This window comes from Trachurus japonicus, chromosome 18, assembly GCF_045865225.1.
Source record: "Trachurus japonicus isolate A0001 chromosome 18, Traja_1.0".
Lineage (NCBI taxonomy): Eukaryota > Metazoa > Chordata > Actinopteri > Carangiformes > Carangidae > Trachurus > Trachurus japonicus.
This window is the reverse complement of record NC_140924.1, coordinates 3843260-3865760: the sequence shown is the minus strand read 5'-3', so window position 1 is coordinate 3865760 and position 22501 is coordinate 3843260. Positions and strand designations below refer to the sequence as shown.

At 42.2% G+C, this 22501-nt stretch overlaps 1 protein-coding gene across 2 annotated transcripts in view; it reads left to right on the top strand.

The window, feature by feature from the left end:
* Positions 1-22501, top strand: part of LOC146968380 (kinesin-like protein KIF1C) — a 47081-nt gene that overhangs the window by 4098 nt on the left and 20482 nt on the right. The window contains exons 2-14 of one of the 2 annotated variants that reach the window (XM_085759087.1): positions 10380-10509; positions 12566-12642; positions 12768-12846; positions 14754-14854; positions 15804-15869; positions 15952-16130; positions 17865-17976; positions 20212-20289; positions 20388-20453; positions 20542-20620; positions 20717-20795; positions 20924-21072; positions 22142-22255. In XM_085759087.1, coding sequence (XP_085615213.1) covers positions 10404-10509; positions 12566-12642; positions 12768-12846; positions 14754-14854; positions 15804-15869; positions 15952-16130; positions 17865-17976; positions 20212-20289; positions 20388-20453; positions 20542-20620; positions 20717-20795; positions 20924-21072; positions 22142-22255 — 1285 coding nt within the window. In that variant the 5' untranslated portion in view covers positions 10380-10403. The remainder of the gene's footprint in view (positions 1-10379; positions 10510-12565; positions 12643-12767; positions 12847-14753; positions 14855-15803; positions 15870-15951; positions 16131-17864; positions 17977-20211; positions 20290-20387; positions 20454-20541; positions 20621-20716; positions 20796-20923; positions 21073-22141; positions 22256-22501) is intronic. The other variant, XM_085759088.1, reaches the window with a different exon arrangement.

Sequence of the window (22501 nt, the reverse complement as noted above, 5' to 3'; positions counted from 1 at the left end):
TGCATTCAAGGACACTCATTCACTGTAGTGAGTTGCCAGGTGTTGCAATATGGGCTGTTTTTTTTTTAGATGGCGTGATGTCGCTAGGCCAGTTTGTAGTTTCTGTATGTATTTGTAACATTTCACAGACGGAATCTCCTTGTTGTTTACATTCTACTTCCGGGTAGAAAACCAGCACGTAATTTGAATGAGAACAGTAGTAAGTTAGTAACGAACGAGAGTCTATATATCATATTTTTCACGCCCTATCACCGTTTAGACAAATCTGAAATGATTGAAGAAACATTACTATTTCTGTGTGTGTGTTTTGTGTTGTTATGTGTTGTATTTATTCAGTTTGGGGGAATCACAGTGTCTAGAAAGCATCAGTGGCTCAGCTGACAGGGACAGCTAACGGTAGCTAAGCTAACGGCGGCAGCTAAGCTAACAGCGGTAGCTAAGCTAACACCAGGACGTCAGCTGTTAAAACCCTCCCGTTGTGGGACACGACATGAAACTACTCCAGTTAGCTCAGTCATGTTGGAACTCAGATATCCGCTGGAGAAAATATTTTTTCATGGAGCGTTTATTGAGTCACTGAGTTATTAAAGTTAAACAGGTAGCTAACCGTTAGCCCGGCTAATCTATGATAACCATGACTAATTACAAAAATGTGCACACGTAAATAGTAATGTTTGTCCAATCATTGGTTTTATAAACTTTACAAACATCAGATTAGTCTAAACGGTGATATAGTAACATGAAAAATTAGATATAAATAGCGAAACTCTCATCCGTCACTATTGTTCTCATTCTGGTTTTCTACCAGGAAGTAGTTGTAAACGACAAGGAGATTTGCCCTATACAAACATCTACCTTTATTCTGAAGGAGCTTTAACACAAACATCTACTTTTATTCTGAAGGAGCTTTAACAGAAACATCTACCTTTAATAAAGACGGCACATTGTGATGTTGCTAGGCTAGTTTGTAGTTTCTGTACATATTTGCAACATTTTATAAACCAAACTATTATTGGATGAATTGTGTGTGAACATCTGGAAACAGAGATTTGGCCGTGAAAGTGGAGTGAAGAGTTCATTTGTCCTCCTCAGACTGTGTTTGTTGTTGTGCTGTGTTGTGTTGTGTTGTCTGCCCGAGGGTTATTGTGTGCAGGCTGAGGTCGGGATGCCAACATTTCCCACCGCATGTGAAGGCAGCATGCGGTCATTGTCATGTGAACAGGATGTTCGTGTGTTGTCGGCTCAGACGGTGTGTGTGTGTGTGTGTGAGAGAGTCGGTGTAAAGTGTTCTTTACAAAGTGGGCGTCGAGTCGAGCTGATGACTATCTTTAGCCCAGTGTGTGTGTGTGTGTGTGTACATTACCATAGGAAGAGTGTGTGTGTGTGTGTGTTTTGTGTGGTATGAAGACCATTCATTATCACATTCCTCCAGAGAGGCCTACACATGGGAACTGACTCTGTGTGTGTGTGTGTGTGTGTGTGTGTCCACATGTGAGTGAAACCCCATCCGACGGCTGTGATCAGATGTGTTGTTGTTCACTGCTGATCAGTAATAATCAATAATCAATCAGTCAGAACAGATGAGCCACAGCATCAGCAGACGAGAGCACGAGGAGGAAACGCCACAGGAACGCGTTTTGTTTTCTACGACTGGACGTTTGACTTTGTCACTGTGTTGAATTGAATTGAATTGAATTGAATTAACTTTATTAATCCCGAAGGAGGGAAATTCGTTTGTCCCAGCAGCACACAACAATAAAAACAAATACACAATATAAAAATAGACAGATAAATATTCCCGGCACACACACAACAATCATTCATTAAAAATATGGTCAGCTAGACTGCCCAGGTCTGGAGGCTACATATGTGTTATAAAGTCTGATGGCCTCAGGCAGAAAGGACGCACTGTAGCGCTCCCATGCGCATCTTGTTACAACGCTCGGACTCTTTGACTCTGACTCTTTGACCACGATTCTTTCTATTTGACTCTTTGACTCTATCTCTGTCTCTCTACACTCTGACTTTTTGACTTTGACTTTGTCTCTGTAACAGCACGTTGACTCTTCGACTTTTTCTCTGTACACTACGACTCTTTGACTCTGACTCTTTACACTCTGACTCTTTGACTCTGACTCTTTACACTACGACTCTTTGACTCTTACTCTTTACACTCTGACTCTTTGACTCTGACTCTTTACACTACGTCTCTTTGACTCTGTCTCTTTGACTCTGACTTTTTGACTTTGACTTTGTCTCTGTAACAGCACTTTGACTCATCGACTTTTTCTCTTTGACTTTGACTCTTTCTCTTTACACTCTGACTCTTTAACTGTCTCTATACACTACGATTCTTTGACTCTGTCTCTGTTACAACACTCTGTCTTTTTGACTCTCACTCGGACGCTTTCACTCTTTGACTCTGACTTGGACACTTTTGACTGAGTCTTTCTGTTTGACTCTTTGGCCCTGTCCCAATTCTCCCCCTTAAATCTTCCACTTGGTTTTGAGTGCCCTCAACCGTAAATTCCCCTCGTTGAGGGAAAGCGGCAGAAAATCTTTCTCTATGGAAATGGGACACCACTAGTGTAGTGAACGTAGCGAACGTGATAACATACGTCACATGTTTACAATTATACCGGCTACTATTTTCATTCATGAAAAATGCCGGCGGTTCCGCTGTTGTGTTGCCTGTTGCGTTGGCTGTGCTTGTTTATCTCAGTCTAAACAATTTTTGTAATTAGCCATGGTTATCAGAGATTAGCCGGGCTAACAGTTAGCTACCTGTTTAACTTTAATAACTCAGTGACTCAATAAACGGTCCGTGAAAAAATATTTTCTCCAGCGGATATCTGAGTTACAACATGACTGAGCTAACTGGAGTAGTTTCATGTCGTGTCCCACAACGGGAGGGTTTTAACAGCTGACGTCCTGCTGCTACCACCGTTAGCTTAGCTACCACCGTTACCTTAGCTACCGCCGTTAGCTTAGCTACCGCAGTCAGCTGTCCCTGTCAGCTGCAGCCACTGACGCGACGCCGTGATTCCCCCAATAAATACCACACGTAGCGACACAAAACACACACAGAGAGAAATAGTAATGTTTCTTCAAGCATTTCAGATTTGTCTAAACGGCGATCGAGCGTGACAACGGGTAATTTCATTTTCCACTTCGTTTTAAGCCCGCATCGGACCTCACTACATTTTGAGGGCTGATTGGCAAAATCGCACTTCCCCTTCCTCCATAGAGTAATGGGACACCCTACCCCTACACGTGAATGCGCAAAATGTAGGGTTAGGGCAAATATTTAGGGTGAATTGGGACAGGGCCTTTGACTATGACTCTTTCTATTTGACTTTTGACTCTTTTTGATTCTGTCTCTTTACACTCTGACTTTTTGACTTTGACTTTGTCTCTGTAACAGCACGTTGACTCTTTGACTCTCCCTCTGTTACAACACTGTCTTTTTGACTCGGACTCAGACTCTTTCACTCCAACTCCATCTCTGCATATTCAGACTCTTTGACTTCACCCCTTTGACTCTGACTCTTTGACTCTGACTCTTTACACTCTTGTCTCTGCATATTCAGACTCTTTGACTCAGACTCTGATTCTTTCCCCTTGAGTCTTTGAATCTTCAACTCTTTCACTCTTTGACTCATTGTTTTTTATTCTGACTCTTCAGACTCCAGTGAGCACTGATACCTAAACTTCTCCTCCTCTTCCTCCTCCCCCCTCTCCTCCTCCTCCCCCCTCATCTCCTCCCTCCTCTTCCTCCTCCTCCCCCCTCATCTCCTCCTCCCTCGTCTCCTCCTCCATGTTTCCACATTCTTTCCTGTGATGATGTTGTTGTGTAACAGACGACCAGGCTGCTCTCAGCTGTCAGATAAAAGCTGGAGCTGCAGAGCTGCAGCCACGGCAGGAATCTTTCCTCTGAAGCTGCTCCACCATATGTGTGTGTGTCTGTCTGTGTGTGTGTGTGTGTGTGTGTGTGTGTGTGTGTGTCTGTCTGTCTGTCTATCTCTGTGTGTGTGTGTGTGTGTGTGTGTGCTAACAGTGTTTAAACAGCTGGTCAGTTTGCAGCAGCTAAAGCAGCTCTTCAACTAGCTGGGCCAGTTCAACCAGACACATTGAATAACTCTGTGTGTTTTGTGTGTGTGTGTGTGTGCATGTTTTGTGTGTGTTGTGTGTGTGTGTGTGTGTGTGTGTGTGTGTGCGAGCTCGCATGCCTGTGATGTGATGTCAGCGTTTTCTGCCCGTGGTCTGTGGTATGCAGGCTACTCGCTCACCTAGACACACACACATGCACACACACACATTAAGATTAGAGCACAATCCAGTGTCTTTGTCCACCATCTTGTGTGTGTGTGTGTGTGTGTGTGTGTGTGTGTGTGTGTCTGTGTGCGTGTGTGTCTCTGTTTGCTGTGTTCCTGTTGTGGTTGTGCGACCTGAAGCTGTGTTGACAGAGCAAACACACACTGTTCTCACTGTGGTGTGTGTGTGTGTGTGTGTGTGTGTGTTTCCTGGAGTTATGTCAAGAGTTTGTGTTTGATAAAGTTTTATTCAATCAAAATAAATTAAATTCATCATGTTTGTCAAGTGACTGCAGTTATAACAATCAAAGACTCGGTTCATGTGGAATTTAAAGCACAATAAAACAAAATAACAGACATTTACTGATTAGTGATTATTGATCATTCGTGTATTTATTATAAACATCTACTGAACATTGATAAAACATAAAAAAACATCCAAATAACCCTTTATCTACAGCTCAGCTCACATTAATTAATTATTATCTATATTATAATAATGATTATTGGTTGGTTATGATCGATATTGATCTGATAAAGACAAGGATATACGACTAAAATTTGATTTCACTTTATTTTCAGCTAAAATATCGAATACGTTTCTGAAATATTAACTTTTTTTTTTACCACATGTGATAATGAACTGAATATCTCTGGTTTTTATGATACATTTTCTTTTTTTTCTTTTTTTACGATTTTTCCAAACAAAAAAAAGAATCGCTCTGTAACAGGAGTGGAGGAGGAGATGTTGTGTGTGTGTGTGTGTGTGTGTAATGGGCTGTTTCCAGGTTGAACTTTAACGTCTTTAGTTCCAGTCTGTGAGTTAAACAGCAACAAGAGGCTGAAATGAGCTGTGACACGGCGTCACGTCTCGTTAACCGAACACATTGTCTAAAATTGATTCGTCCATCAACACACATTATCACACAAACATCATCTGACCTCTGACAGGAGAGACGAGGAGGCTCTGAGCCAATCGGAAGAGAGGAGGAGACTCTGAGCCTCTCTTCTGATTGGCTCACTGTTTTCTTGAATGATTCAACAAAAATATTAGATTAGATTTGGATATTAGAATAGATTTCACAATAAAACACTCAGAGAAACCAAATCCTGTAAAGTTGTTGGATGGTGGGTCCAGGTGGTGAGGGGGTGGGGCTTAGTTGTGACATCACAAAGTAACAGGAAGGAGTGGAGCTTTAATACAAACATCTACTTTTATTCTGAAGCAGTTTTAACAGAAACATCTACCTTTATTCTGAAGGAGCTTTAACAGAAACATCTACCTTTATTCTGAAGGAGCTTTAACACAAACATCTGCTTTATTCTGAAGGAGCTTTAACAGAAACATCTACTTTTATTCTGAAGGAGCCTTAATAGAAACATCTACCTCTATCTATTTCTGAAGGAGCTTTACTGTAATACAAACATCTACTTTTATTCTGAAGGAGCTTTAATACAAACATCTACTTTTATTCTGAAGGAGCTTTAATACAAACATCTACCTTTATTCTGAAGGAGCTTTAATACAAACATCTACTTTTATTCTGAAGGAGCCTTAACAGAAACATCTACTTTTATTCTGAAGGAGCTTTAATAGAAACATCTACTTTTATTCTGAAGGAGCTTTAATAGAAACATCTACCTTTATTCTGAAGGAGCTTTAACAGAAACATCTACTTTTATTCTGAAGGATCTCTAATACAGTAGACACATCTACCTTTATTCTGAAGGAGCTTTAATACAAACATCTACCTTTATTCTGAAGGAGCTTTAATACAGTTGAAACATCTACCTTTATTCTGAAGGAGCTTTAACAGTAAACATCTACCTTTAAAAAACACGGCACATCGCTTTGAGATGATTCAGCTTTTGATTTGGAGATAAAAACCCACAGCAGGAATGTGGATGTGTGAGATAAAGGAACCAGCAGTCTGTTGTCTACTCTGCGGTGTGTTCAAACACACACACACACACACACACACACACACACACACACACACATTCAGTAACTGGGAGCTGGAGCCTTGGACACAGGAAGTCCTGACTCAGGAGCGTTTCCGGCGCCGTAGCCGTAGCGACGGGGCGTTAGTTACGATACGTGATAGGAAAGAAAGCAGCAGCTGTGACCTTTGTGATGATTTCACAGGCGTGACCGTGACAACGGCGTCTCCGCTTCATTTGTTTATTTCTTTTTGCATGAGCGTGCTGGGTGTGTCCATTGTTGTTGTTGTTATTGTTGTGGTTAGACTCATTGAAACTGACACTGTGACCTTTGTGTTTAAAGAACAAGACAATTAAATGTCTATTTCCTCTTTAATTGTGTAAATAATCCCAAAAAACCTTTAAAAACACGTCATTAATACGTAGTTTCATGATTAAAACACTCAGTAATACTGTTTTATTACATAAACAGGAGGGAAAAGGTTCTTTATTAGGGACTATTTTCACCGGCGGATGAATCTACACTTGTTGCTTTAGTGAGTGTTTGTGGCAGTCAGTGGTGTGTGTGTTCATGATAATGAGAGAACCTGTTAGTCAGTGTGGTTCATTAGTCGGTGTGTTTAACCAGGACATTGAGGAGGAACTTGGTTACCATGGAGACGTCGAACATATTATTATTGTTCTTATTGGCGGAGACGGTTCACGTTTTAATGGATCTGAAACTTTCACCCGGGCCGACGTAAACAGGAAGTAGCTAGATCGTCCCACAAAGACAGGTGTACTAGCTTCCAGACAGAGAGGAAGGGTTTTCAAAATAAAACTCAAGCCCAGCTCTCAGAATAAAACACGGACCAGGAGTTATCCAGGATAAGATTAAAGTGCAACCCCCAAAGTTTTCACAACAAAGTGTTAACTCAGAATTTTCACAATGAAAACAAAACCGCAGTTTTGTCAATAAAACATAGGCTAAGCTCAGAATTTTCAAAATAAAACACAACCCCAGAGTTTCCATAATAAGATGCACATCCAAAGTTTTCAGAATAATACACAACCGCAGATTTTCCAGAATAAAGTGCATATTTTTCAGAATAAAATGCAAACTCTGGACTAGTGTTTATAGTTTTCAGAATAAAACACCAGCACAGAGTTACCAGAATAAAATGCAGCTCCAGAGTTTTCAGAATAAAATGCAACTCCAGAGTTTCCAGAATAAAATACAGCCCTAGAGTTTCAGAATAAAATGCAACTCCAGAGTTTTCAGAATAAAATGCAGCCCTAGTGTTTTCAGAATAAAATGCAGCCCTAGAGTTTCAGAATAAAACACCACCTTGAATTTTTCAGAATAAAATATAACTCCAGAGTTTCCAGAATAAAACGCAGCCCCAGAGTTTTCAGAATAAAATGCAGCCCTACAGTTTTCAGAATAAAACACAACCCTGAATCTTTCAGAATAAAACATAGAGAGTTACCAGAATAAAATGCAGCCCCAGAGTTTTAAGAATAAAACACCAGCCCAGTTTTTGAAATAAAACATAATTTGAATTTTGAAAGTAAAACATTATTCGAGAGTTTTCAGAATAAAACGCAGCCCCACATTTTCCACAATAAAACACAACCCCAGAGGTTTTTCAGTCTGTCAGTCACTCTGCTCTGCTCTGAGCCGAGGAGAAAACATTTATCGTATCCTACAGTTTTTATCCAATGAGGAGAGAGAACGGCATGCAGGGCTGTGTGTGCAGCCAAGGGACGCCGTGAATGTGGCGACGTAGGGACGAGGACTGTTATGGTGCGTTCAAGGCAACCCGTAACTCGTGTTTTTCCGACCTGTGAAGTCGTACCAGTTCGATCTGGTACGACTTCACGGGTCAGAAGTTACGAGTGGCCGTTATAGTGACTTTCACCGGTAAAACAGGTCGGAGAAACACGAGTGGGTTGTCTGGAACGCTACAAAGTCGTAAGTCGTGACTTGAAGCTGTAATTTACGGTTTCAAAAGCCTGCCTGGAACGCAGCATTAGCCAAAACCACCGGATCGCTTACTTCTGCTTTAAGATAAATGACTGTAGAAATAAAACGTTGTGGTTCAGACGTTGTGTGAAGTCAGATCAGAGACTCGTCAGCTGCCGCTAATTATTGTGTGTGTGTGTGTTGGAATGTCAGCCATGTTTATTAAAGAGCAATGAGACTGTGATTACAGAGCAGTGTGTGTCTGTGTCTGTGTGTGTGTGTGTCAACATCAGCTGATAACCAATCATCACTGAGCTGCTGCTGATCATCAATAACGCGGTCACAGCATCTTCTGTGTCTCTGATTGGACAGAGAGCAGCTGGTAGATGATTGACAGCCTTGATCAATAACACACACACACACACACACACACACACACACACACACACACACACACACACACACACACACACACACACACACACAGTAACAGTATCTGACGAGGTGTTTTCCCAGGGGAACAGACCTGTGTGTGTCTAAAGGCCCGAGGCAGGGGCGTTCGACATAGACTGACAAAGGCAAACAGAGAGAGAGAGAGAGAGAGGAGAGAGGGAGAGGGAGGGAGAGAGGGAGGGGGGAGGGAGGTGAAGCATGAAAGAAAAGAGGGTGAGAAAGAGAGAAACAAAAGAGACGGAAAGGGAAAGAAGGACAGAGAGACAAAAGGACGAGAGAAAGAACCAGAGGTGAGGAAGAAGAGGAGGAGGCAGCTGTGTGTTTCCATGGTGACGAGGAAACACATAACAGAGGACAGGAATGTAAAGAGAGAGAGGGAGAGACGGGGGGAATAAGTGGAAACATGAAAGAAAGAGGAAAAGGGAGAGAGAGGAAAGAATGAAGGAAGGAGGAGGACGAACGCCCGGGATGAATTAGAGGAGAGAGAGAGAGAGAGAAAAAAATGAAAGAGAAGGTGGAAAAAGTAACGACAGGAGGAGAAGTGAAAAAATTAAGATTAAAAATGAAAAAAAGAAGGAAAGAAAACAGGAATGAGAACAGATGAAGAGCAGGAAGAGGGAAATGAGAAAAGAATGAAAAAGGATGGAGAGAAAGTAGAAGAGGAGAGAAAGAGAAAGACAGGAGAAATATGGGAAGAGGAGGAGAAGAAGGAGGAGGAGGTTTTTCCTTTTTCACTTCTTTCCTTTCCAACAAAAAAGAGCGGGAAACTGTGGTGAAATGAAGGGAGGAGACGTGGAAAAGAGGAAGAGTGGTTCAACCGTAAACATAGAGAGGGAAAGAGGGAGAGGGAGTGACGGGAGAGAGGAAAAGAGAGAGAGATGGAGACAGGAAGAGAGAGAAAGGAGAGAGAGACGGGCGGGGAGGGTGGAGAGGAAAAGAGAGAGAGAGGAGGGAAAGAGTTGAGAGAGGAAAAGATAGGGAGAGAGATGGAGAGAGAAGGAAAGAGAAGAGGAGATGGAGAGAGAGAGAGGAAAAGAGAGAAAGATGGAGAGAGATGAAAGAGGAAAAGAGAGGGAGAGAGATAAAGCAGGGAGAGGAAAAGAGAAGAAGAGATGGAGAGAGAAAGAAGGGAGGGGAAAAGATAGAATGAAAGGAGAGAGATGAGAGAGGAAAAGTGCCGGAGAGAGAGAAAGGAGGGAGAGGAAAAGAGAAGAGGACATGGAGAGAGAAGAGAGAGGAGAGGAGGGTGGAGAGAGGAAGAGAGAGAGAGAAAGAGGAGAGGAGATGGAGAGAGATGAGAAAGAAAAGAGAGGGAGAGAGAAAGGAGGGAGAGGAAAAGGGAGAGAGATGGAGAGAGATGAAAGAGGAAAAGATAGGGAGAGAGAGAGGAAAAGAGAGAAAGTTAGAGAGAGATGAAAGAGGAAAACAGAGAGAGAGAGAGATACAGGATGGAGAGATGAGAGAGGAAAAGATGGAGGGAGTGGATTATTCTGTTTCCCCTGATTCCTACATTACCCATAATGCACCTGAGTAGAGTTTCCTCTCTTCTCTTCCTGGTTCAACGATGCTGAACTTTAAAGTGTTTTAACGTCTTAATGTGTATTTTCCCTCTGTGTGTGTATTTGTATATATTTGTATATATTTGTATATGTGTGTGTGTGTATTTGTATGTGTAAATGTGTATTTGTGTGTGTGACCACGCTGCTCTCTGATTGGCCGTCCTCTAGGTGGAGAGGGGTGGAGCCTAAACGATGGCCGGTGCCTCGGTGAAGGTGGCGGTTCGAGTCCGCCCGTTCAACTCCCGGGAGACGGGACGCAACGCCAAGTGTGTGATCCAGATGCAGGGAAACACAACCTGTAAGACGACAACTACACACACACAGAAACACACATAGACACACACACACACACACACAAACACACACACACACACACACACACACACACACACACACACAAACACAGACACACACAAACATTCCCACACAAACCCCAAATTTAATCAGATTTTTTGCCGAGCCTCGCCAAAATAAAAGCCCCGCTGTTCCTCAGCCGTGTGGACCACGGTCGTGACCTCGGCCTTGTTTGAAAGGTCACAGTCTGAACTTTACATCCCAGAAGTCAGACTGAGTGAAAGAGACTCAGAACTAAAGTTACAGAGGGAAAACATGGTGGAAGTGAAAGTTTTCCGCTTTAGTTTTGCTTTTTTTAATCTTTTTTCACTCCTGTAGAACAATACGAACCCTGTGGTAAAGTCTGAAGTCTGAGCTTCCTCCTGTGTGTGTGTGTGTGTGTGTGTGTGTGTGTGTGTGTGTGGAGATTATACATGAGGAAACTCTGAGCTTTCTAACAATGTATAATTAGTCACGGCTGTGTGAAGGGTTGAGATTAAAACACGACTAAAGCAGCTCCACAGTCGTGTATAAGACATAAAACTGTTTATCTACAGCAGCATTGTAGCATGCAAGGTAAAAATACATGGAATATAAAAGGATATGAACCAAATATATATAAATATATAAAAAAGAGAGACATTCTGTACAGTTATGTGCAGTTATTTACATTAATACAATAAAACATTATAGAAACAGTGTTGATAGTTGAGCACAGATGTAATGTGCAGTTAAGGGGAGACACTGCAGGTGAATAGGGTAAAAAATGTAACTAACAGATTTCACCATGAAACCTCCCAAGTTTATCACTCGCATTAAGACAAATATTTTTTGTATTACAAGTTTTGTCAAATTGTATGTTTAAATATGTAAATGTGGCAATATCTGATGAAATATGTGCTAATTTGCATACATTTCCAGAACCAAAATCTGAGCAATGGATAAAGCCCCTTTCAAAATTCTTGTTTTATTTTGTTGACATATTAGAGTCAGAAGTCTTTACAGAGGGGATTTTGGATATCTCTTTTTATCACTCTGTAAATGAAAGAATACTGTCACCAGCCCTAAAAAAAAATCAAATGTCTCCATGTTTTTAGTAATAAAACGTTGTATAAATGAGGCTGTGAATGATATATCAACAATCCCCTCTGTAAAAACCTTCAGAATATAGAAAGGGATCAAACTGGAAGGTTTGGTGTCTGTAAGTGCTGCTGAAGTGGAGATTTCTAGCTCAGAGTCTGAGTCTGAAAAACTCTTTCTGAGAAAACGGCCTTTAAAGACTTGTACTGTATAAAATTACATAGATTGTTAATGTAAAGCTGCTAACTTTTCGTAGATTTAGGAGAAAACTACTGATGAAAGAGACAAAATAAAGTAAAATAACCACCTTAATGCGGATTTTCTACCACTTCTTTTGATTTTTCTGAAAGAATACATGTTCAGGAAGAAAAATAGCCCAAAATCTCAAAGATGAACAGTGCAAGAAAAAAACTGTGTTTTTGCCAAATAAAAAAGCTTATTTCAGCTCAGCCTGTAGGAAAATCCGCCTCTCAATTGTTTATAGATTAATTAATAACAGGATTTTCCACAGAAAAACAAAAAAAACCTTCTTCAAGACAAAGTTTGGTTCATTTTTAATTCCCATAAAATTTTCCTTCCAAAAATATTTTTGGTTTTTTTGTTGTTTGGTCCATAGTCGTCTCACTGTGTTTTTTTCTTCTCCTATGGCTCATTGAGTCTGAGGTTTTGCATGTATGAAAGCAGCCGCCAGCCTTCCCAGAATGCCTCTGGGCCCGGTCACGTGACCTCTGAACCTGCTGCTATTTAAACTCACACACACTCTAGTTTATTAATAGACGCTGCAGCAGCAGCAGGAGCGAACGTCTGAACACGCTCAGATATTTTTACACTGGACCTGTTAATGACGAGCGAGTTGAAAGTGTGTGTGTGTGTGTGTGTGTGAACGTTCAATCAGTTTCTATACGTGTGTGTTTGACGCGACCTCTCCTCTCTCCCTCCAGGTATCTCCAACCCCAAACAGCCCAAAGATGGAGCCAAGAACTTCACCTTCGACTATTCCTACTGGTCACACACAACGGTGATCACACACTTTCACACACACACAAATGTTCACACACACGAATGTCCATCAGATAATCAGGATGAGTGTTAACCAGATGTGTGTGTGTGTGTGTGTGTGTGTGTCTGTGTGTGTGTGTTTAGACTGAGGACCCCAGCTTTGCGTCCCAGAGACAGGTGTATAAGGACATTGGAGAGGAGATGCTGCTTCACGCCTTCGAAGGTAAAAACACTTCACCTACTTCTCGTTTACCTGCTTTTATACATTTTTATACTGTAAATGATATATTATATTATATTATATTATATTATATACTGTAATTCTAAATTCTCAAATAAAAAGCCTCAAAGTCTCAAACAGACTCCGGTCTACAGGTTTGAGCAAATAAAAGCCGAGTCTCAATTAGAATCCGGGTCTTTTTTTTATTTTCTGTAAGTTCTTGTGACTGAATAAAACCTCTCAAAGCCCCCGATCCCACGAGTTCTCAACTGGCCTGAAAATTATTATTCATATATGTCAAACAGGTTTGATATTGTCTGAGTCTCTGAAAAAACTGATGTAGAACAGCTCAGATTACGACCTTATACCTAGACTTGTAGTCAAGACCGCCTGAACCGACACCAAGACACTACCAAGACCAGAGAGTATCAAGACCAAGACAAAACCAAGACCAAGACCAAGACCAAGTCAAGACTAAGACCAGTTGAGCTCGAGACCGAGAACGAGACCAAAAAAAACCCAACTAGTTACACCATGTTTTGCTATTCCGGATGAGTTGTAGAACGCGAGAGGACGAGCGCCAACGCGTCTGTGTCACAAAATGCATTTTTGGTTCCACTTGAAGGGGGCAAATAAATAATGATATCCCAAAAAAAAAGCATGCCTGTGTTGTGGAAATTTTTCTGCTTTGGTGAAGAATGAAATAGAGACTTCTTGTCGGCCGACAGAGTTTTATTTTCTTTGCAAAGAAAAGGTCAATCAACATGCGAGCGGTTCAAAATGACAAAAGACCCTGATCATCAGGAAATCTGAACATTTATACTAGAGGAAAAGCCCACCCCTTGGGTGTGTTTACATCTTTTGTTTTCTGTGGGGTCAGCCCCCTACTCAGGATGTCTTTTCACCTTTCACAGGTATCGGCACCGACATCCTAGAGTGTGATTAAGGGCTCTAATCAACACAATTTAAAATACAAAAGGGTTTGAGTATTGATGAGAAAGTGAGAGGTTGAGTGTCTCAGGTACTTGAAATACAAAAGAGTTGAATTTACAATTACATTTAAAAGTCTGGTATGTTGGTGAGAAGGTGGGAGGTCGGGTAAAATACAAAGAAGTTAGAATTACAATTACACCTGCCTGGATATTTTAGGCTACAAATCCCTTCGAGACCGTTCTGCCAGTCCGAGACATTGCGAGACCGAGAGACCCGAGACCGAGACAAGACCGAGACCAAACACTGTCGAAACAAGACCAAGACCACAAAAAATGTTGTATTTTCTGGTTTTAATGACCACGCTAACGGTTCTACAGAGGATATTGTTTGTGATGTTCATAAGGTGACAAGTATACTGTACCGTACTTTCTGGACTATAAGCCGCTACTTTCTTCCCCGCCCCGGTGTCCCAGCTCTCGTCTCTCGTCAAGACTACACAAACACACACGCCGTAACATCGTATATGTTATGTAACCTTATCCACCACTCCATTTATTGATTTTTCTCCGGCTTCGTTGTAAACAAATACACATGGGTGAGAGGAGCGTAACCAAAACAGAGGAAAAGCGAGCGGACTGTCACAGTTCTCTACTGTCTTTCTGTGGAAATATCTCATGTTACAACATGAAAACCTGAGGCTTATATACAATTGCGGCCTAGATATGTATTTTTTCTTTTTATTTAGTTGGTGCGGCTTATATACAGGTCCGGAAAGTAGGGTAGATGATAACAATGCTAATGATACACACTGTTAACACTAGTTAAAACCGGCTGAGTTCAACAGGAGCTGTTTGATGTTTGACTTTCTGAAGATATTTTACTATGTCTATACTTACTTTTTTTTTTAGATGTTTACTTTTTTTAACCTAAATATACTGTATCTATACTATATCTATATCTTTTTTTTCTCTCCCCAGGATACAATGTGTGTATTTTTGCGTACGGCCAGACTGGTGGAGGAAAGAGCTACACCATGATGGGCAAACAGGAGCCTGGACAGGAGGGGATCATACCACAAGTAAACACAACACTCAGATTTCATCATTTACACTGATAAAAGACACAGATTAATCAGGGAAACAGTGAAGGTCAATCATCAGTCATCCGTCACATCCAGGTCATCTGTCTGTCGAGGATGGAAACACAATAAAAGCCAAGTCTTATTTCCACTGTGGTTTTTTTTTTCTTTTACTTCCATTTTTTTCCAATGAATGATCAGTTAATGGTCCTGATGGATTCACCATCCGTGTCTGAAACCAGAAGCTTCGGCTTCACTCTCTCACTCTGAGCTGCAGTCGTGCACAGGAGTGAAACCTCTGAGTGTTAAAACTCTGCCTTTTGTTGTTTTATTTTGAAAATCTGACAGAAATAGTCTCAGATACTTGAGACGCTATAAATCAATCAATCAATCAGGCTTTATTTATAAAGCACTTTTCATGCCCACAGCAGCTCAAAGTGCTTCACATGTTAAAAACAAGCAACATAGGGAACACATATTAGGAGACACACATACATTCACATACACATACACATTCACACAATAATTTTAGAGCCATCGAGGAAACGCTATCTTACACTCAGTCATTTGCAGTGGGGAAAACATTAGATAAAATGAAGTAAAATAGATAAAATGAGAAGACGAGAAAGACACTAGATAAAATGAAGTAAAAGTAGACAGGTGTAGTAGGATGAAAATAGAATAAAAATGGATGAATTAAAATAGAATAAAAAAAGATAATAATAAATTAAATGAATGTTTTATAACAATAAAAATAATAAGAATCAGTTAAAAGCAAGGCTAAAAAGGCAGGTCTTCAGTTTGCTTATAAAAATGTCTTTAGGCAGTCGGTTCCATAGGCAACGTGGGCCATAGTGATAAAAATGAGGCCTCACCATATGTTTTGTTTGCAACTTTTGGAATAATGTTGTTGTTTTGGACTGACCCCTGTGTGTCTCTGTGTGTCCAGCTGTGTGAGGACTTGTTTCAGAGGACCGGGGACAACTCGGATCCAGACCTGACCTACTCTGTGGAGGTAAACTCTGTCTGACCCGTCCCTTCAGTCCATCGTGTCCTTCAGACAAACTGTCCTCTGACCTCTGACCTCTGACCCCCAGGTGTCCTACATGGAGATCTACTGCGAGCGGGTCCGGGATCTGCTGAACCCAAAGTCCCAGGGGACTCTGCGGGTTCGAGAGCATCCCATCCTGGGGCCGTACGTGGAGGACCTGTCCAAACTGGCTGTGACCGGATTCACCGACATCCGGGACCTGATGGACGCCGGCAACAAGGCTCGGTCAGTAACTCCGTCAGTCAGAACCATAGACTGTAAAGAGAACGGCCGTAGCACCGTGACGTCACCCGTTGGTTTGGGGGAGTCTGTTTTGTGCCGCTACTACGGGGGTTTGAACCGTGTCATGTTGGATCCTACTTGCCATATTTGGAGCGGTGGCCGAGAACCCGCCCACTGGCCTCGTAGCAGCGGTCTCCGGACCTGTCACTCAACGTTTCTGCGCCCTAATTGGCCTGAATTTTAAACCTAATAACAGTAAAACGGTAGAGTTTTTAAAAAATTCACCCCCCTCAGAGTGTGTGCGGGGGTAGAAACTATCAATTGAGACCAAAAAAATAAAATGTACCAGGCTGTAAATATGTTTTTTTAAGCTGTAAAGTCGGCTATTTTAACATGGGGCTTGATTGGAGTTGCTCCCTTCTGGAGCCAGCCCCCAGAGGAAGCCGAGGGGATTGCAGTTTTTTGAACGCGGAAGTGAGCTTCACTTCTCAGACCGACAACTGCCCCCTTGGTCAGAACAGAAATCCACCAACCTGAAGGAAACCACATCATCAGTTACTGCTGTTACTATCAATCAATCTGACAGTTATCTTTTCTGATAATTGACAGTTGATTGGTCAGTCAAGTCTAAAACCCCAAGATCACTGGTAGTGGTTTCTGTATTGGGAAAATACACTGTCGGAGGTTTTCCTTATGTGTTCTGTACCCTGTTTTAGCGTCCTCCCTGTACATCCTACACCTGCAGGGCCCCGTGCCCACTCTGGTTCTGGTTCCCAAACCCAAGTTTGAACCGCTCGGTGCGTTCAGACAAAGAAAACACCAGGTCCTGAACCTGAAAAGCCGGTTCTCAAGGGAACCAAGAAATAGTTGGCTCTTCCCTTCTAGTCTCTAACTTGTCTGCACGCTGCTGGTTCAACAGAAAGCACCATGGGTCTGAGACTCCAGAACCAGAATCGTTTTGATCATATATGTAAATTAGTGTGTTTTGGTTCCCAACAACAACATCATGAACAGGTTTTGTAGCCTCGTAAACCAGCCTCTCGCGGAAATGCATTTCATTTCATTTCAACGGAGAGTCTGGCCTCATTCCCCCTGTAAGTGTTTGGGGTGGGCGGGAGCTGGGCGGGTGTAGTAGCGTTGACAGACAACCCCATTCAGCCAATCAGCAAGTTGGTGTAGTGACGGGGCTTTGCACCAGTCGGTCCCTGATTGGCCAACGTGCTGTGTCAGTCACAGCAACGACGCTGATTGGCTCGGCCTTCTGAGGGTTTCAGGCCAAACGCTTACAGGGGGAATGAGGCCAGACTCTCCCTCAGAAATGAAATTAATTGTATTTCCGCGAGAGGCTGGTTTATGAGGCTACAGGTTTTGGCGTAGAAGCTGAAAAGCATTGTGGGAAATGTAGGAAAACCCATAAATACAAGAATTAGCTCTTGGTTCCTCGACAGCAGCTAATTCCCAAGGTGTTTTTAAACTGCAGGTGATCTTGGTTGTGTAAACTGTCAGGACCTGTGACCTCTGACCTCAGAGGCCTCTTCAGGTGTCTAACCTGTCTGGGCTCGTTAACGAAGCCAGTGATTAGTCTGGAGTTGCTTAGCGCTCCAGACTGTTGGTACAAACAGTCTCTGTGTGTAAACTCACCTGGCTGCAGGTGTGAGCGGTTGTTACGTCTCCTGAGATGAAGCTGCAGCCAGTCACTGATCAGTTTATTAACACCTGATTGATTATTGATCGCAGGACGGTCGCGGCCACCAACATGAACGAGACGTCGTCCAGGTCCCACGCCGTCTTCACCATCGTCTTCACCCAGAAACGACGAGACCAGATGACCAGTCTGGACACGGAGAAGGTCTGTGGTCGCTGAGGACCCAGAGGACTCGACTGTTCCTCTACTTTACCTCCTCTACTGTATCTCTACTGTACCTCTACTCTACCTTTACTCTACCTCTACTGTACCTCCTCTACTCTACCTCTACTGTATCTCTACTGTACCTCTACTGTATCTCTACTGTACCTCTACTCTACCTCTACTCTACCTCTACTGTATCTCTACTCTACCTTTACTCTACCTCTACTGTACCTCTACTCTACCTTTACTCTACCTCTACTGTATCTCTACTGTACCTCTACTGTATCTCTACTCTACCTCTACTGTACCTCCTCTACTCTACCTCTACTGTATCTCTACTCTACCTTTACTCTACCTCTACTGTACCTCTACTCTACCTTTACTCTACCTCTACTGTACCTCCTCTACAATATCTCTACTGTTGCTCTACTGTAACTCCTCTACTGTATCTCTACTGTATCTCTACTCTACCTCTACTCTACCTCCTCTACTCTACCTCTACTGTATCTCTACTGTACCTCTACTGTATCTCTACTGTACCTCTACTGTATCTCTACTGTACCTCTATAATCCCTCCTCTACTGTACCTCTACTGTATCTCTACTGTATCTCTACTCTACCTCTACTCTACCTCCTCTACTCTACCTCTACTGTATCTCTACTGTACCTCTACTGTATCTCTACTGTACCTCTACTGTACCTCCTCTACTCTACCTCTACTGTATCTCTACTCTACCTTTACTCTACCTCTACTGTACCTCTACTCTACCTTTACTCTACCTCTACTGTACCTCCTCTACTGTACCTCTACTGTACCTCCTCTACTCTACCTCTACTGTATCTCTACTCTACCTTTACTCTACCTCTACTGTACCTCCTCTACTGTACCTCTACTGTACCTCCTCTACTCTACCTCTACTGTATCTCTACTGTACCTCTACTGTATCTCTACTGTACCTCTATAATCCCTCCTCTACTGTATCTCTACTGTACCTCTACTGTATCTCTACTGTATCTCTACTCTACCTCTACTCTACCTCCTCTACTCTACCTCTACTGTATCTCTACTGTACCTCTACTGTATCTCTACTGTACCTCTACTGTACCTCCTCTACTCTACCTCTACTGTATCTCTACTCTACCTTTACTCTACCTCTACTGTACCTCTACTCTACCTTTACTCTACCTCTACTGTATCTCTACTGTACCTCTACTGTATCTCTACTCTACCTCTACTGTACCTCCTCTACTCTACCTCTACTGTATCTCTACTCTACCTTTACTCTACCTCTACTGTACCTCTACTCTACCTTTACTCTACCTCTACTGTACCTCTACTCTACCTTTACTCTACCTCTACTGTACCTCCTCTACTGTACCTCTACTGTACCTCCTCTACTCTACCTCTACTGTATCTCTACTCTACCTTTACTCTACCTCTACTGTACCTCCTCTACTCTACCTCTACTGTATCTCTACTGTACCTCTACTGTATCTCTACTGTACCTCTATAATCCCTCCTCTACTGTATCTCTACTGTACCTCTACTGTATCTCTACTTTACCTCTACTGTATCTCTACTGTACCTCTACTGTATCTCTACTGTACCTCTACTGTATCTCTACTTTACCTCTACTGTATCTCTACTGTACCTCTACTGTACCTCTACTGTATCTCTATAATACCTCCTCTACTGTATCTCTACTGTACCTCTACTGTATCTCTACTTTACCTCTACTGTATCTCTACTGTACCTCTACTGTACCTCTACTGTATCTCTATAATACCTCCTCTACTGTATCTCTACTTTACCTCTACTCTACATCTACTCTACCTCTACTGTACCTCTACCTTACTTCCTCTAGTGTACCTCTACTGTACCTCTACCTTACCTCATCTACTGTACCTCTACTGTACCTCTACCTTACTTCCTCTAGTATACTTCCTCTATTGTACTTCTACCTTACTTCCTCTAGTATACTTCCTCTACTGTACTTCTACCTTACTTCCTCTATTGTACCTCTACCTTACTTCCTCTACTGTACTTCTACCTTACTTCCTCTAGTATACTTTCTCTACTGTACCTTACTTCCTCTATTATACTTCCTCTACTTCTCCTCTACCTTGCCTCCTCTGCTGTAGCTCTTCTACTGTATCTCTACTGTATTTCTACTGTAACTCATCTACTGTATCTCTTCTGTGCTGACTGGACTGACCTCTGGACTTTCTCCTCAGGTCAGTAAGATCAGTCTGGTGGACCTGGCTGGAAGCGAGCGAGCTGACTCGTCGGGCGCGAAGGGCACCAGGCTCAAGGTCAGAGGTCATAGAGTCACGTTGATATGGGAATAACTAAAAATCTACTCATCTACTGTGATGTCTGAGTAAACGTTAACTTTGTTTTTTTTGCACAGGAAGGAGCAAACATCAACAAATCTCTAACCACATTGGGAAAAGTGATATCAGCTTTGGCTGAAATGGTTAGTCAACGCACACTTTGTGTTTCTATCAAGACTGAGTTCACATGTTAAAGATGAAAAACCAACTTCTGTCTCCTGTCCTCTGCAGCAGAGCAGTAAGAAGAGGAAAAGTGACTTTATTCCCTACAGAGACTCTGTTCTCACCTGGCTACTGAAGGAAAACCTGGGTACGTTTACCTCACATCAGACATATCTACAGTCCCAGTCAGAGCTAGGACCAGTCAAACAGTAACAGTAAAGTTTGACTGCATTGTGTGTTTCAGGAGGAAACTCCCGGACGGCCATGATAGCTGCTCTAAGTCCTGCTGACATCAACTATGAAGAAACACTGAGCACTCTAAGGTCAGATATCAACTCTTTATCTCATCTACTGCAAAAAAAGCAGCTGACAGATCAATGAGATCAATGGCAGGGCTGAGATCTTATCCCCCGTATCTGATCCACTCTGACCCGGTGTCATGTGCCTCCAGGTATGCTGACCGGGCCAAACAGATTCGCTGTAACGCTGTGATCAATGAAGATCCAAACGCCAAACTGATCAGAGAGCTGAAGGCTGAAGTGGAGAGACTGAGGAACCTGCTGTTCTCTCAGGGCCTGCAGGAGCTGCTGGATAACGCTGGTATACACACACTATACTGTGGGTTATAGCATTTACACTGTAGTGGTATACACACACTCTACTGTGGGTTATAGCATTTACACTGTAGTAGTATATACACACACTATACTGTGGGTTATAGCATTTACACTGTAGTGGTATACACACTCTATACTGTGGGCTATAGCATTTACACTGTTGTGGTATACACACACATATTGGTGTATACATAATGTTTAAAATAGATTTAAATAGAATTAAACCAACAATCAATAAAATGGTATATACACAGTTTACTGTATTATATAATTTACACTATACTGGTGTATACACACTATAAAAATACACAGACAACAAATATGCTATATACATACTATGCTGTACATTACGTAGTACTCACTCTTCTGGTATACACACACACACACACACACACACACACACACACACACACTATACTGGCATGTGATATACCTTATACTGGTTACATTCACATTATATCAAGGGCACACTATTCAGGTACATTACACTGGTATACACACAATTTAATATACACTGTGTGTTTGATATATGGTAAATACACACATAATATATTTGACACTACACTGGTACATCTGGTATATTAGTATATACACACGCTATAATGTACATTACACTGGTGTACACACAATAGATTGTGTCTCATTGTTATATACATGTAATAAGAAACACATTTCAGTGGTATACACCATATTGTCTATATTGAACTGTGTGTGTTTATTTAAACTTGGTATGTGTAGCATGTGTGTGTGTGTGTGTGTGTGTGTGTGTGTGTGTGTGTGTGCTATACGCCTAGAGACGGGTATTTACAGACAACAGCAACTGTGTGTGTGTGTGTGTGAGGGGTGGGGTTGGCAGATATTTACAAGCTGTTCTTTACATAACCAGGATGACAGAGATTCCTGCTTCTTAAAAAATGAAACACGACTCTGTCTCCGCACCTCTCTCTCTCTCTCTCTCTCTCTCTCTCTCTCTTTCTCTCTTTCTCTCTCTCTCTCTCCCTCGCTCTCTCTCTCTCTCTCTCCCTCTCTCTCTCTCTCTCTCTCTCTCTCAGTCAACAACAACAACAACGGCCCCGGCGGCGTTCCAAGTGTGGCCCCGTCCCCGCTGCAGCTGGCGCTCAACGCTGCCAATGGCATCGCACCTCAGAATGGCTCCGCCCCCCCAGGTGATGATGATGATGATGATGATGATGATGACACTTATCCACAAGTTTCCGAACGTCATCTATGGTCAAAACCCGGAAGCCGGTTTTGACCGGTTTGGTGGAATTGTACGTTTACGTTTCCATGGTTTTCAGTCGTTGTCATAGTTGCGGTAAACGCATAGATCTATTAACCCTCTAGCCGCCAAAGTCGCATTATGTAATAATAATGTACTCCAATCACACCCCTGTTCCTTTACTTTGGGGATT